The sequence below is a fragment of the Phascolarctos cinereus genome, unplaced genomic scaffold, assembly GCF_003287225.1.
Source record: "Phascolarctos cinereus isolate Bilbo 61053 unplaced genomic scaffold, phaCin_HiC Scaffold_726;HRSCAF=1367, whole genome shotgun sequence".
In the NCBI taxonomy this organism is placed as follows: domain Eukaryota; kingdom Metazoa; phylum Chordata; class Mammalia; order Diprotodontia; family Phascolarctidae; genus Phascolarctos; species Phascolarctos cinereus.
Window position 1 is genome coordinate 381,615,050 of NW_027556098.1, and position 15,177 is coordinate 381,630,226.

Below are 15,177 nucleotides of genomic sequence, written 5' to 3' on the forward strand. Positions count from 1 at the left end.
TACTATTTTTCCAATATTTTGTAAGGTAGTTCTACTTAAAAATCTTTCACCTGCAATACTCTTTCATAATGTTTTGCAGATAAGTTTCTGTCCTGCACTACTGTTGCCCTAGGATGCCATGTGTTTGCACTGAGCAAAGAATAATAACAATAAAAACTGATACTTGTGTAATACTTTAAGTTTTGTGAGGCAATTTACAGACATTCATGTCAATTAATCCTCACAACAATCCTTTAGAGCAAGAGTCTTAACTTTTTTCGTGTGTCACAGATCCATTTGGCAGTCTAGTGAAACCTAGGGACTTCTCAGAATAAATTTTAAATATATAAAATAAAGTATGTTAGATTACAAAGGAATATTAGAATAGATTTATAAAAATATTTTTTAAAATATTAGAATAGATTTATAAAATGATGTTAGAATAGATTTATAAAAATATTTTAAAAAACAAATTCATGGGTTCCAGATTAAGAATCATTCCTACAGAGTAAAGATGACAGGAAATATCCCAAACCTACAAATGTTGGCCAAGGCGGTTTCTGAGCCTTTTGGCCTCCTTGTTGTGATTTCTTTAATTAGTCAGAGAAATTAGTTAAACTTCTCTAAGAAATCATGTTGGTTTACGTCATTGTGGTTTTCTTTATTTCCTGTTTTTTGGCATCAGTAGCTTGTTAGATAAAGTCTGTTATGTTTTCATCTCTTCTAATTTAATATTGGTTTAAGTGCAGGGGTGGAAAACCTGTGGTCTTGAGGCCACATGTGGCCCCTCTGACTTACAGCTTTGTGCTAATGAATCAGTGGTGTTACTACACATAGCAGGTTCAGAAATTGCCACATTGCTTCATATTTACTTAATGTGTAAACTTTTCAGGGGTATGACCTGGGTATATATTTTTGGTAACAAAATAGTATCACAGTCATCATTATGCACTAATTTTTCTGGGTTCATGTAATTTCTTCATTTTGACACGGGTGTCATTTCTGGATAACATCTTCCTGTCTACCCTCATTGCAGAATTGAACTCTTATTACAAAGAAAGTTAAGCAAAAACAATTGATATTAGGAACGGCTAGGTGGTGCAGTGGGTAGAGCACCAGCTCTGGAGTCAGGAGGACCTGAGTTCAAATACGGCCTCAGACCAGACACTTGATACTTACTAGCTGTGTGACCCTGGGCAATTCACTTAACCCCCGATTGCCTCACCAAAAAAAAAAAAACAACCGAAAACACAATTGATACTATGACTGCATCTCAGTATGTATATGGTCAGTAAACATTTGTTAAACGCCTATTATGTGCCAGGCACTGTGCTAAGTGGTAGGGATATAAATATAAGAAAAAAAAATATAACAGAGGAAGAACTTGCACCGCAGGAAGCTAGAAATGGGATTGGAATGGTGGTGGAGAGGGCGCATGGAAGAGAAGTCCCAAAGTCATGCAGCCAGTGCAGGAATGAGGAGTGATGTTCTCTCTAAATAGATTCCCACCCTTCCTCTGAGAGCAGGAAATAGGTTCCACTTTATGTTTCTCAATGACTAAAATTACTCATTCCAGCTTTTCAGAGTTCAACTTTCTTTTAGTGTTCTTTTCATTTGCGTTCTCATATATTGTAGTCATTGTGTGTTGTTCTTCTCAGTCTTGCTTTATTGGCACTTGGTGCACAGCTTTCTGTGCTTCTCAGAATTTCTTTTAGAGGATATTATTGACAGTAACAGCCCGTTATATTAGGGAAGAATTGGAAACAAAGTCGATGCCCATTGATTGGAGAATGGCTAAATGAGTTGTGGTGCACAGATGTACAGTGATGGGATATCATTGTGTTGTAAGAAATTATGAGTACAGCAAATGAGCATGGGAAGATTTATAAACTCATGCAAAGTGAAGTCAGCAGAACCAGGAAAATTATGTGAGTAACAACTGCAACCATGTAAATGGAGGGAACAATGACATGGTGATTGAAGCTAAATGGTAAGAAATAGTAATGACCAAATTAGCTGCAAAGGGAAAAGACGAGAAGGCATGTCTCTCCCCTTCACTCTTTGCAGAGGTAGGTGGACCTCAGTGTCGAACTTAGCAGCTCCTGTCAGACTTTTTTCCTGGGTTAGTTGATTTTGCTAAACTTTCTTTATCCGTTTTAAAAAAAAAATTATTCTTTATTATAAAGGATTTTTTTGTAAGTAGGGTGTGGTGGATAAGGGGAAGTGACATAAAACTACATATAAATAAAAGTTTGTTTTAAAAATATCCCATTATATTCATATGTATTTGGAGTCTTAAAAAAAATTCTGAGTTCTTTTACATGGGGATTCTTATGTTTTCCTGTGTCTCCATAAAAGTCCTTGCTCAACTGCTTCATCGTGGCATCAAGGTGACCTTGGGTTCTCGAGGTCCTTTCAAACTAGAAATCCTTCACGTATTTGCTCTTTAATAGACCATGGTGGCTTTGTTCAGAGGAGCTCATTGGCCGTAAGAGGATGGATTTTTTAGCCACTGCAACTTCCAAATACCATCCACCAAGTTATGGAGGGAGTATTATTGAAGAGATCAACAAAATCACAGATCACCGAAGTATAAGAACTATATAATATTTTTATGCTGTAGCAAGAAGAGATTGTTCTCCTCTTTTTAAAAGGAGAAAGACCGAGACCTGTAGAAAAATATGGTATAGTGAGAAGTATGCTGGACATGGAGACAGAAGAGACCTTGGTCCTGTCTTTGATACTATCAAATGAACTTTCTTAGCTTCAGTTTCCTTATCTGTAAAATGGGACTGGTGGTGTCTATAGTACAAGCTCATAGGATAAGTGTGAGGCTCAGATGAGATCATGAAGTGAAATGAGGTGCAGTGCTTTGCAGACCTTCAAGTTACATGTAAATAGCTATTGTTACCAGTCATTTCATTCTTCTTTTCTGATTGGGTTCAGATAGGATAGTTCCAAGAACAAATTGCTAATCTATTATTGTTATTTTACTTTTAATGTTTTTAGACTGTGATCCAGAGGGATAAAATGACTTTTTTTTTTATAATTGAAGAGAATTGTGATGTCCACTTATTGAAAGCATCTTTGGGGCATCTTTGGTAGCAGATAGGATGACAGGATAATTTGTACCTTATCCTCTTCCCACACAGTTGGAGTTGATATTTAAAAATTTTTTTCATTCCATGTAATTTGGAGATATGAGTGTTCAATATGATAACAGTTATTAAAACTGTTGTTATATTTTTGAGGATCACTGTTCTGTCTGAGTGTTTGTTGGCCACACTTCTGTCTGTAGAGATACTTTACTTCCAGTATAATTTATTTGTCTAACTCTTAATGATATTTTGGGGATAATGTTTGTAGTATGAACAATTTGTTGTTTCTTAGCTTACAAAGGTTAGTGAACTTCCAGATGGATAAGTCTGGCCAGCTGATTGTTTCTCTCTAGGTATCTAATAGCTGCTACATTTTTGCAACCTGTAGTGACATGTTGCAGTTTCCACCACTTCATTGTACAATCTACAACAGTAGAAAAGTCTTCCTAGATATACCTCTGGTGTGGCAGTTACCTGATCATAATCTCTAAAAAAAAAACAACCCTGCATTTCAATGAACAGATAGAATTGTTTTTGCCTTTTTTGCATCCCCAGCACTTAGCACAATGCCTCATACTACAAGCAAGAATTTCTGCTCTGCTTTTGTTTTCTGGGTTCTATTTTGGATATTTTTTTTGTCTTCTTTAATCAGATAATATGGTCTTTAGAGTTTATTGTCTGTACTGCCTAGAAATTGATGTAATCTTCCAGTATCTTACCTGAAGTCTTCACTAGTTTTTTTAAGTTACATTCACCACAGTGGTATTTGATAGCTGACCTTAAGAGGGTTTTCTGGTGAGTTCCATCTTTCTTCCTTTGCTCCTATGCTTACAGGTAGAAAAAAAATTGTTTTTACATTCTTGGTCAAATATTGTGGAAGAGTGCATTTACTTATGATGGTAATAACAGAGATGGGCTTTTTGGAATGACTGCATTTTGACATCGTTAGTCTGCTATTTGTATTGGTGCCATGACAAAGGGGCCTAAAAACTCCATTCTGAGTTTGTCTCCTTTTCAAAATCGTTTGAGGAATTAACGATACTTTTTGCCATCTTTTCATTATTAGGCAGCAGTTCTGGAGTTTGTGTTAAGTGTAGAACTTCAGTACCTTTATTTTTTCCCCCTTCAGATTTAAGTACCCTCCAATATCTACTCTTAACTAATCTAGGTTTTTGACTGTACATTCCATGCAGCCTCTGAGGCTGAGGTACAACAAAGTATGGATTGATTCTCTGCTGCTTGTGCTAATTTTGGCCTGACAATGAACACCAGGAAAACAGAGGTTCTCCACCAGCCAGCACCACACCATCCATATATCGAACTATTGGTTACAGCAAATGGAGGAATATTGAATGCTGTGGATAGGTTCCCTTACCTTGGCAGTATACTTTCCAGAGATGTACATATTGATAGTGAGGTTGATGCACGCATTGCCAGAGCCAGCTCAGTTTGGGAGGCTCTGAAAGAAAGTGTGGGAGAGAAGGGATAGTTAGATTGAAATAGAGCTGTTGTGCTGACGTCATTGTTGCACTGTGAAACCTGGACAGTCTACCAAAACCATGCCAGGAAACTGAACCACTTCCATTTGAATTGTTCCAAGAGGATTCTGAAGATCACCTGGCAGGATAAGGTACCTTAGGTACTGAGGTCCTTTCTCAAGCTAAACTGCCAAGCATTCAGACTGTACTGCAGAGAGTGCAGCTCTGATGAGCTAGTCACGTTGTTTGAATGCTGAATGTATGCTGCCAGAAAGACAATTTTACAGAGAGCTCACACAGGGCAAGTGCTTACGTGGAGGTTAGAAGAAGTGATACAAGGACATTGACAAGGTTTCTCTGAAGAACTTTGGAATCAGTTGCATGACATGGGAGGCACTGGCACAGGACCACCCAGCATGTAGTGCCCACTTCAAAGAAGGTGCTGTGCTCTGTAAGCAAAGCAGAATTGCAGTAGCAGAAAAGAAATGTGAGATGTGCAAACTTAGAGACATCTCTATTCCAGATATTCATGTGGACCATTTGTGCCCGAACTGTGATAGAGCCTTCCAAGCCTGTATTGATCTGATCAGCCATAGTCAGACACATTGTACCTTGCCTCCAACATAGTCATTTTAGATTTCTTCAAGAATGAAAGACAGTCAAGCATTCTAGGTTTAGAGATAAAGCTATTTCTTATGCTTTTGTTATGATATAGTATTGGCAAGTAATAAGAGCATTCATATCTTGAATCCATTTTGTGCACACTTTTAGTTTGCTTTGGTGGTCAGCACCATATGCATGGAAATGTTTATCTACTGGTGTATTGGATTAATTTTTTGAAGGCAGGCCACTCATTCTATTACATTAAGCTGATTATCATGAGAGTTTTAAGTAGGGCCACCCTATAACCCTGTGTTGCCCTTCTATTGCTTAGATTCATAGGATCCATTACATTTAACTGACCAGTGTGCTGACCTAATCAGCATTATCATCAGAGTCCAATTGGCTAACATTTCAGGGTTCTTGTCTAGCCTTCACAGCTATGTTTGTGGTCTCAGGGCACATGGAAACCCCCACTCTATCTGACATTCCTTTACTTCGCTCTGGTCCTCAAAGGAAATAACCAACAGGTACCTGGTGGGACTCTTTTATCTCATGAGAGACTTGGGCTGAATATGTAGTTCAAGTAGTCATCTGATTGGAGATGGTAATTGGCTCCATGGGCACTAATGAGGGCATCCGATAGGAAACAGAGATGATTGTTTGAATTTTGCCTTTGAAAGCCAGCTGATCTTCTGTGGGCTAGAAGGGAGGGCAGTGATAGCTACAATCCATTATTGATGACTTCATAAAGGGGCTTCCTTTATTTTGCTTGACTGTTCTTATAATGTTCCAAAGGAGGGCTTCTGCTTATAGGAGAGGGTAAGGTAGTAATAGAGAGATAAACTTTTTTTTTTTTAAAAGAAAAGAACGTCATGAAAACAGTAAAATCCACAGAAGAAAACAGTAAGAAATTTAGGAAGAGACATAAAATATTGCTCCCATGTTAAGTTTAATATGCTCTCATAAAAACCTACCTAACAAGTTCACAGTTCTTCTTTTTTGTTTTTTGTATATTGAAATGTTTGTGTTGGTAGTTGTTAATCTTGTAAAAAAAATTTTTTTTAGTGTTATAATCAAAGCCCTTTTGAGTGACTGTCTTTAGGCCTTTAGGGATTTTTTTCCCCCAGAATCCAGTAACAACGAAAGAAGATATATTAGATTATAGGCTCATTGAGGGCAACATTTACATTTTTTCTCTAATATTAGTTAGCATACCCAGTTTTGTGCGTGGAATAGGTGCCTGTCAGTTGCTGAGATGGTGGTAGTTTTTTCCTAATGCTGTATTGTACTGTTGGTTCCTATGCAGTACTTTTGTGATCTTACCTGTGTGAGTTATTCTCTTAAATCAAAGGAAAAACTATTAAAATTTTCTCTTTGCTAAAGGCATAATAATAATTGTGTAAGTTAATAATGCTTTATGGTTTATAAGGCACTTTCTTTACAAAAATCATAGCGTAACTATCATGCCCATTTTATATATAGGGAAACAGATTCAGAGATATAAGGTAACTTACAAGTGTTCACATAGCTAATGAGTGATTAGCATCAGCACTCCTCATTCCAATATTCTTTCTACTACACTGTGCTTCCTTCATCACTCATACATCTGAAAGGAATCTTAGAGCCTACCTCTCTTCTCCCCAAAATGAGAAAATGAAGGCCTAGAGAGATTCTTTTAATTTTCTTTGTTCTTGAACATATTCTAGTTCTTTCTGCCTTATCTCGAAAGGAGCCTCTCCAATAACCAGTGATTATATCCCTAGATTCAGTAATGTTGCTGATAACACCTTGCATGTGTATTTTTCTGTTAAACTTTTCTGAAAACAGTATCTGTAATGTTAACTGAGCTCTTGCTTTCCTACATCCTCTCATCCTTAGGAGGCAGCAGTATGTTGGGAAGCTCAAGTTTGCCTCCTTGGAATGTGCCCCTGGATTGAAGAAGATGGTTGTGGCTACAGAGGAGAATGTGATTGCAGCACTAAACTCCCGAACGGGTGCTATCTGTGAGTGACCTCAGCAGGCTTTCACCCCCCTGGGGTCGAACTCTTTACGCCTTGTGCCCTCTGGCCACTGGGTACCCAGCGTCAGGGAGAGACTTTCCAGAAGATACGTCTGCTTTGAATTTTTTTCCTAGTCTTCATGTGTTTGAATAAATATTTAATATGGCCATGTAGCCAGCCTTTGGGGTTTGTTCGTGTGTGCATCAGACCTTTTTCTAGGTCCCGAATGCCTTTAAACCGACGTGCCGTCCTTGTGTTGCACACATCTGCGTTAAGGGACTGCTTTCTCCCCTAAGTTTCATAGACTGCCTTGATTTGTTTTGTACTGGTTTTTCATGTTAAACTTCTGGAAAGTGATCGACAGCTATGGCTTTCCCCATATTCCAGTAAGTTCAGTTTATCTCGACATTCTCATTTGGCAAATGTGGAAACAGTACTTATGACCTTCCTACCCCCTGCTCTCATCCCACCCGTGGCCTCAACTTCGGTAGGGGCTATGCCATAGATAAGTTCTCTGTCTTGGTGCTTATCATCCTCAGTCTCTGTGTGCCCTCTGTTCCACTGCTGAGAGGGTTTTTCTTTCTTGCTTTTTAGTGTGGCGCCATGTAGACAAAGGTACTCAGGAGGGAGCAGTTGATGCCATGCTTCTTCATGGGCAAGGTAAGCAGAGGTGTTCTTTGTTTTCTACAGGTTAGTATCTCTTTGCCCCCATACATTTGTTTCCTCTTTGGGATCAGTTCCATTTTGTATAAGAGAAAAGACAAAGTACCCCCATAATAGCTGTTAGATTTCATCAATCAGAGGGGGCACCCTCAAGTTTTTGGGAGGCTATTGAACTGCAGCATGGAGCAAAGGGATAATTTTGGTCTTTTCTTCTCTAGATGCGCTCACTGTGTCCAATGGGGGCCGGATCCTGCGCTCCTGGGAGACCAACATTGGGGGCTTGAACTGGGAGATGTCCTTGGATTCTGGCAGGTAGGGGAAGGGCTGTTTCATCTTGGTTGAGACAAGGTTGCAATTCACCAAATTACAGGTGTGATTGGACATTCCCATCAACCTCTTGGATATTTCCCCAGGAATTATAGAAATTAGCACACTATATGCTCAGCTCTTGGTGTCTAGTGTTTGGGATTATAGAACTGTACTTTTCATTTATTGATTAAGAATTTATTGAGTACCTGCTGTGCAGAGCTCTGTACTTGATACTATTTTGTTCTTGTATAATATTCAGTTGGATCTTTAATAATAATAACTGAACCGTAATTAGCACTTTAAGCTTTACAAACTCTTACTTTCTACAACCCAGTGAGGTAAGTCGTATAATCACTGTCCTCCCTGCCTTGTAAATGAGCAAGGAGGCTCAGAAAATAGGGGACCTGTCCATGATCCCACAGCCAGGACATGTCAGGGCTGGTCCTTACATCGGGCTTGTCTCATTAGAAGGCCAAGCTTCAGAAATAAAAGAGGTGAAGTGACCTACATTTTTAGGATGTCAGGCTAAGAAACCACCTGAGTTTTTGTAAGTATTTGCTTATAAGTGTTACTAAGTATTTGATTAGGTTTTTGAGGCATTTGCATTCATTTCTCCTTATCTTGGAAGGCAGGTTGATTTTGTTTTGTTACAAGGGGAAAATTGATAGTACAGGAGTTGAATCATTTCCCAGGGTTACCCCTGAATTGTTGATCTGGGATGGCACGTAGCTTTTGGCTTCTGCTTTACTAGTCCAGTGAAACATTTTAATGGATAGAAAGAAGCTAGAAGCAGAGGTTGTTAGAAAGACAGCACCAGTGCTGGGGGCAGCAGTGCTGGCTTGCCTTGTAGTGACCGTCTCCAGTGGACCTGAAGTTGCTTCTCTTCCTTCCACTTGAGCCTCTTGCTATAGTATGGCTCTGGGGGGTTAGGGGAGTAGTTGCCTTGGATTTGGAGGTTTCAGAGTTGGCCTCCCTTGCAGTTGGGCCTCCAGACAGATCTCCCCTATTCTGTCCTGTGTTCAGTTTTCAGATGGCCAGCCTGGTGGGTTTGCAAGATGTGGTAAAATACGTGGCAGTGCTGAAGAAAACCACGCTCACTCTTTATTACCTTTCCAATGGACACCAGAAATGGGGGGAACAGCTTCCAAAAAGGTGGGGACTTGAACTCTGACTTGCTGATGACTGTCATATCCTCTTCTTCATAATTCTCAAAGACCTTTTTGTTTCCTGTTTCCTCACCAAGGCTCCAAGAACATTTATTATTGGGCCTTTTTTGCTCAGGGTTTAATGCCTGACCCTTGTTTAGGTCTATGCCCCAGGACTTGGTTGAACCTGGAGGTCACTTCACAGAGAGAGAAGCTCACATCACATTTCTTCATGGGCAATGAAAGTTCAGAGAGCAAGAGATAACTCACTTATCCTTGTCCATTGATAGATCTGGTTCCCAGCATGCTCAGTCTACTGAACCCAGGGGGCTGTTTTATCATAAGATTGGAACAGCTCACTCATTGGGTAGTCCAGTGTGGGTATGGAGGAGGGGTGAGGGCAATTGGCATTGAAAAAGAGAAACTTGAAAGGAATAGCACAGGGGAGATGGCCATAAGGAGAGTGGTGTCTCTGGAGCTCATCTTGGTGACCCTTCATGCTGGGGAGCATGGCTGCGGGCTTGGGGCGACCAACACAGGATTGTCTGGTTTTGAGGCTGAGCCTGTTGTCTCCTGCGTTTTCTCTCCTCTCTTAGTGAGAGCGTTCAATATCAGATGGTGTATTCATATGGCACTGGAGTGTTGTGGGTCCTGGGGGTTGTTCCCAACAGTCATGTGAATGTCATGACCTTTCATGTGGAAGATGGTGAGATGGTTCAGCAGGTATGTCTTGGTACTGGGTGTCAGGGGCGGTTGGGAGGGAATGGCAAAACTATTTGCATCCTGCAGGATGGGAACGAGGGAAGTTATCTAGCTGGGCGGGTGAAGGGGGCTGTGCCAGGCAGAGGAAGTTGTCTTTGTCTTTGCCCTTTAGGCACATCCAGGCAAACAGAGAAAGATGTGGGCAGGGGAGTAATAATTCATAGTAATCTCCTGTCATCAGTGCAGACTGGCCGCTTCTCTGCAGCTTAGAGTCTCAGGGAGTTGCCCAGAGCCCACAGTACACGTCAGAGATGGCATCCAGTCTAGGGCTTCCTGATTCTGAGGGTGGCTTTCTGTCCACTAGGCTACACTGCCTCCAAATCTTCATTTTACTGAAGAAGAAGAAACTGTGGTTCAGAGAGGTCACATAGCTAGGGAGTGTTCAGAACCAGGACTTGAACCGAATCCTCTAACTCTTAGACCAGTGGTCTTTTCCCTGTACTACAGAGTGCTATAGAGAATAATAGAATGATACCTTAGTGGTTCATGGGGCTGGCATCTCACTAATATAGGTAGCGCCTCTGCCAATGCAGATCGCAAGCCTTTGGAGAGCTGCTGTGGCCTTGAGATTCATTATCCTGCAGTCAGCCTGGGGATCCTGCCACACTTTAACCGGGCTGGGTCTCAGAGACCGTCCTTAGGCTGTGCTGAGACCTGGCTGTGCCCCTCCTCTGTCTGCACAGTGGTAGGGGACATGGTGGTCACCTCTGTCCCACAGTGAGGCATTGGAGGAATTCAGTAGTACATAGCTCAGACGTAGAGTATTTACATTAAATCTGTTCTTTCTGATAACTACAATGTAAATAATTTTACATCCAGCCAGAGAGGGACTTAAGAAGGCTTGGGATTATGGTATAGATATGCCTTTCTTTGAGGTGAGGTCCTACGTTCCCAGTGGAGGTGGGATCTTTTTCCTCCAAAAGAGTGGGGTGCATTAGTGTAGGGTTAATCCAAGTGAACCATGTGGAGCAGTTGATTGAGGGAAATCTGATTTCAGGACTTAGAGATACCTGGATTCACCTCCCGTCTCTGACATGTGCTACTTCTGGGCCCAGAGACAAGACACAGCCTCTAAGACAATAACATGCAGAACAGGTGCTGAGTTGCATTGGCAGGAGTTTGTTCACCAGGAATTCCCTGCACTAGTGAAATCCCAAGACTAGCCAAAAAACTAACCACACATTTGTATCTTCATTCAGGACATGGCTACGACGTTGAATTGTGGCCTAATGGACCCTTATTCTGTCCTGTCCCCCAGGTCAGGGTTTCTGCACCATGGCTGAAGAGCTTAAGTGGGGTTTGTGGTGTGGTGGGCAAGGCTGTGCTGGTATGCCCTGACTCAGGCACACGTTCCCTTTTCACTTTGGCCCTGGAGACAGAAGAGGAGATGAAAAGAACCCCACTGCAGGTGAGAGAGGCCAAAACACTCACTGCCTTCTTGCACCCAGTGGGTGCCTAGCCTTTGGGATGGGGAGGGACAGAAGTCTTCCCTGGGGCTCACGGAGAGTTGGCTTGCCAGTCTCACCAGGGCTAAGCTTGGGGGCATCCAAGAAGGTTGGGCTTCTGCCAGATTTCACTGTCTGTGGATTATGGGTGACTGTGCCACCCGCCTCCACTTGTGCAGCCTGATTTGCATCAGGCTCTAGCTCTCCTGAGCTGCTCGCACTTGTGTCTGCTGCTGCTCTACCTCTCCTTCCTGTCTCCCAGGCCCTTGAGCTTGAATTTGGCCAAGGTTTCCAGCCCTGGGTCCTGCCCACCCAGCCCAGTCCCACAAGTGCCTCCCGGCCGCAGTTCTTCTTGCAGCTGGCCCCCAGCCATTTTGCTCTGCTGCAGTACCGCCCGGAAGGCCTGAGTCTGCTCCGAAGCTTCCCACAGGTAAGAGGCATCATCAGCGCCTCCTGGGACTGCTGGGGGGGGCCAGCTCAAGGGACTAAGTTATGCTTTGGGGGCTCTGCTATCAGAAGGTCATTTTTCCTGAGGTCCAAAGTCAATGGCATGTCCCTGAGGTCAGTGTGAACTGGTTTGGGAGGAGTTAGCCTTGGGAGGAGAAGTTGATTCTCCATCAGCATTCCTCTTGGAAAAGGGAAATACTTTAGAACCTTTTTGATTTCAAAGAAATGAATTGCATAGTTCTTACTGATCCAGGAGGCCACAGAAATGGGAGAATACTTTTGAGAGCTACCCTCTCCGACACTGAGAGCTTTGCTTTGACCTTTCCTAGGTGCTGGGGCTGGGATTTGGGCTTCTAGCTTTAGCTTGAGTTCCAAAAAGGTCTGGAGGCTCTTCCTACGCTAGGCCTAAATGTCCGTTGTGGAGAATGCCAGGCCAAGTGGGCCTTCTTGAAGAGGCACCATTCGCACTGTAGTTACTGGCTCATGTACAAATAATCGTCATTTAGGAATTGACCCTTTCCTGTTTCCCAGACTGCTCTGGTAAGCTTTGGTACCAGTGGGGAGAAGACGGTGGCTGCTGTGATGACCTGCCGTACCGAAACTGTGAGTATGTGCATTGGGGAACATGAGTGATTTTCCTCCTGTGAGGGCACAACGTGAATAATCACTAGAATGCTTCTGATGATGGGGTGTGACAAGTAATTAGCTCACTGAGAATAAGAATTCTCACATTTCGGGGGCGCTTGAAGGTTTACCATGCACTGCCCTCAGAACAGCCTTGTGAGAGAGCTAACACAAGTCTTCTCATCCTGCCGTCATGGAGTGGGCAAATAACTGCCTGTGTCATCCAGGCAGAGAGCCAGAAGTGGGGCTGCAGCCCACGCCTCCTCCTGAACCCATGTGGGTGGTTTTCTCTACCATGGAGATTGCTCCAAAACTTCACCTGAGGGGCAAGGAAAGGCCTCCGCAGAGGATAAGTGTTCATTCCGTCTTAGGCCTGGAGGGCTCTTACTTCTGCAGTGGAAGAGAACATGGTACTTGTCAGCTAGATGAAAGATAGGCTGAGCTTCCTTCATTGCGAATGGAAGGGGGAGCTAACGTTTGTTAAGTACTTACTCTGTGCTGGCAGTCTGCTGAGTGCCTTACCAATATTATCTCATTTGATCCTCACGACAGCCTTGGGACTAGGTGCTGTTATTATCTCCATTTTTTTTTTTTACTGTTGAAGAAACTGAGGCAGACAGGCTAAGTGACTCGTCTATTGGGAGCATTAGGGTTTGGTTGGGCTTTATAGGTGAGGATGTTATAAAAATCCCAGGTTTGATGAGAAATGGGCCTGGCCCTCAACTTAGTAATGAAGACTCAGGAGAGGAATGTTTGTTTTCATGGATGATAGATGGTTATTTTTCTTCTTTCCTCCTTCTCTGGCAGAAAGGCGGGAGTGTTGAAGAGACGCTGACAAAGAGCGCTTCCGACGAGTCCAGCACACAGGTAAGGCAGGATCAGGCAGCTGGCTCTGAACCGTCAGAACCTGCTGTCAGTTTGTGAAGCAGTTTGGGTTGTGAGGGAAGGGCGAGGGGGTTCCTGGCTCATGAGGCACCCGCCGGTGCTCGGGTCTGTGTCTGCCATCTTAAGGGGCTTCCAGGAGACCATAAGGAAAGCCATGTCTCCACATGTGCTTTAGAAGGAGGTGATGACTTGGGAAATGAGAACTCTTAGATTTCATTTCCTTTACCCTCCCTTAAACCCAAGTCTGTTATGGGATTTTGGCAAACTGATAAAGTTGAGCAGTCGTTTGTCCCTGGACTTTCGCCAAGGGAGATGTGTGGCCCCGGCTAGCAGCGCCTAGTGCTTAGGGCCTTGAGTGATTGGTTGTCCTTTAGTCCTTCAACCCTCCGTCTCAGCGATGGATCCCTTCCACCGGCCCTGCTTCCTCTGGCACCGTGACTTAACTTCTGTCCTACACAGTCCTGATCGATGACTAAACCCCTAACTTGGCCTTTTTGCTGGGGGTTGCACTTCCTTACATACACACGTTGGGTCCCCATTCTCATAAGCCTCTAGTCTTCTGACTTCTTTGGAGCCCTGTCAGCATCCTGTGACCTTTGTCTCCTCAGGAAGCCCTCATCTGCACTAACCAAACTTACACCATCAACCTGTACTTGGCAGAGACAGGACGGCGGCTGCTTGACACCTCGATCACCTTTAGCCTGGAACAAAATGGCACCCGGCCCGAGCAGGTAAGTGGAACTAGGACCCTTCACTTAGACCCGTATTGCAGTGTGTCTTTCACTTCTTATAGAATACCCTGAGTGCCAGAAAACAGAAAGGCTATAGCAAACTTTCCCTGTTGAGTTAGGAATCTGTGGTCAGGGTCTTTAGCATTGGCTTTGCTTTTGACTTGTTATATGAATTTAAGTCAACTACTCTGTGCCTCAGTTTCCCCACCTGTGAAATGGAGGAACTAATCTGTCTTTTATTTAATGAAATATATTGACAGGATGAATGAAATAATGCCTGTAAAAATACATTGATCTTGAAGGAAAGTTCCTGAACAATGTAGGGACACATTGGGATTACTGACAGTAGGATAATGCTTCTTATAGGAAGTAGCATCCTCTTTGGAGCCTAAGCAATACTTATTGTTTTGGGTTGTTCATTTTTTTTGGGTGGGGGGCAATGGGGGTTAAGTGACTTGCCCAGGGTCCCACAGCTAGCCTGAGGCCGGATTTGAGCTCAGGTTCTCCTGAATCCAGGGCCGGTGCTCTATCCGCTGCGCCACCTAGCTGCCCCCTTGGGTTGTTCGTATTAGCCAAGCCCCCATCTCTTGACATTTCCCTGGGTTTTGAATTCTGGAGTTGCTCTGACCACTGCTCTTTCCTTGCCCCTGTGCTCAGCTGTATATCCAGGTCTTCCTGAAGAAGGATGATTCAGTGGGCTACCGGGCTCTGGTGCAGACAGATGACCACTTACTCCTCTTTCTTCAGCAGCTGGGTGAGTAGGGCCCTCTCCGTCCATTCCCTCTAGGACATGATATCATGGCAGGGTGGGACCCAGCAGCCTCTGGGCCCATCTGCCTTTGCTTTTATCTCAACATTAACAGAATCTTAGCTTCTCTGGAGTGAAGGGGGCAGTGATCATGGAGTCTGACACATATTGGGGTAGCAGTCTCCTCTAACGTTTGCTCCAAGACCTCCTGTGACAGGGACCCCACGGGCCCTGGAGGAAACCATTCTCTTTCTACATAG

The 15,177-nt window shown here is 43.2% G+C and overlaps 1 protein-coding gene across 2 annotated transcripts in view; it reads left to right on the forward strand.

The window, feature by feature from the left end:
• The window catches only part of EMC1 (ER membrane protein complex subunit 1), a 35,311-nt gene that overhangs the window by 2,881 nt on the left and 17,253 nt on the right, over positions 1 to 15,177 (forward strand). For both annotated transcript variants that reach the window (XM_078145647.1, XM_020973109.2), the window contains exons 2-12: positions 7,037 to 7,161; positions 7,753 to 7,818; positions 8,040 to 8,133; positions 9,154 to 9,282; positions 9,872 to 9,998; positions 11,296 to 11,445; positions 11,745 to 11,912; positions 12,461 to 12,532; positions 13,361 to 13,420; positions 14,047 to 14,169; positions 14,827 to 14,923. In XM_078145647.1, coding sequence (XP_078001773.1) covers positions 7,037 to 7,161; positions 7,753 to 7,818; positions 8,040 to 8,133; positions 9,154 to 9,282; positions 9,872 to 9,998; positions 11,296 to 11,445; positions 11,745 to 11,912; positions 12,461 to 12,532; positions 13,361 to 13,420; positions 14,047 to 14,169; positions 14,827 to 14,923 — 1,211 coding nt within the window. The remainder of the gene's footprint in view (positions 1 to 7,036; positions 7,162 to 7,752; positions 7,819 to 8,039; positions 8,134 to 9,153; positions 9,283 to 9,871; positions 9,999 to 11,295; positions 11,446 to 11,744; positions 11,913 to 12,460; positions 12,533 to 13,360; positions 13,421 to 14,046; positions 14,170 to 14,826; positions 14,924 to 15,177) is intronic.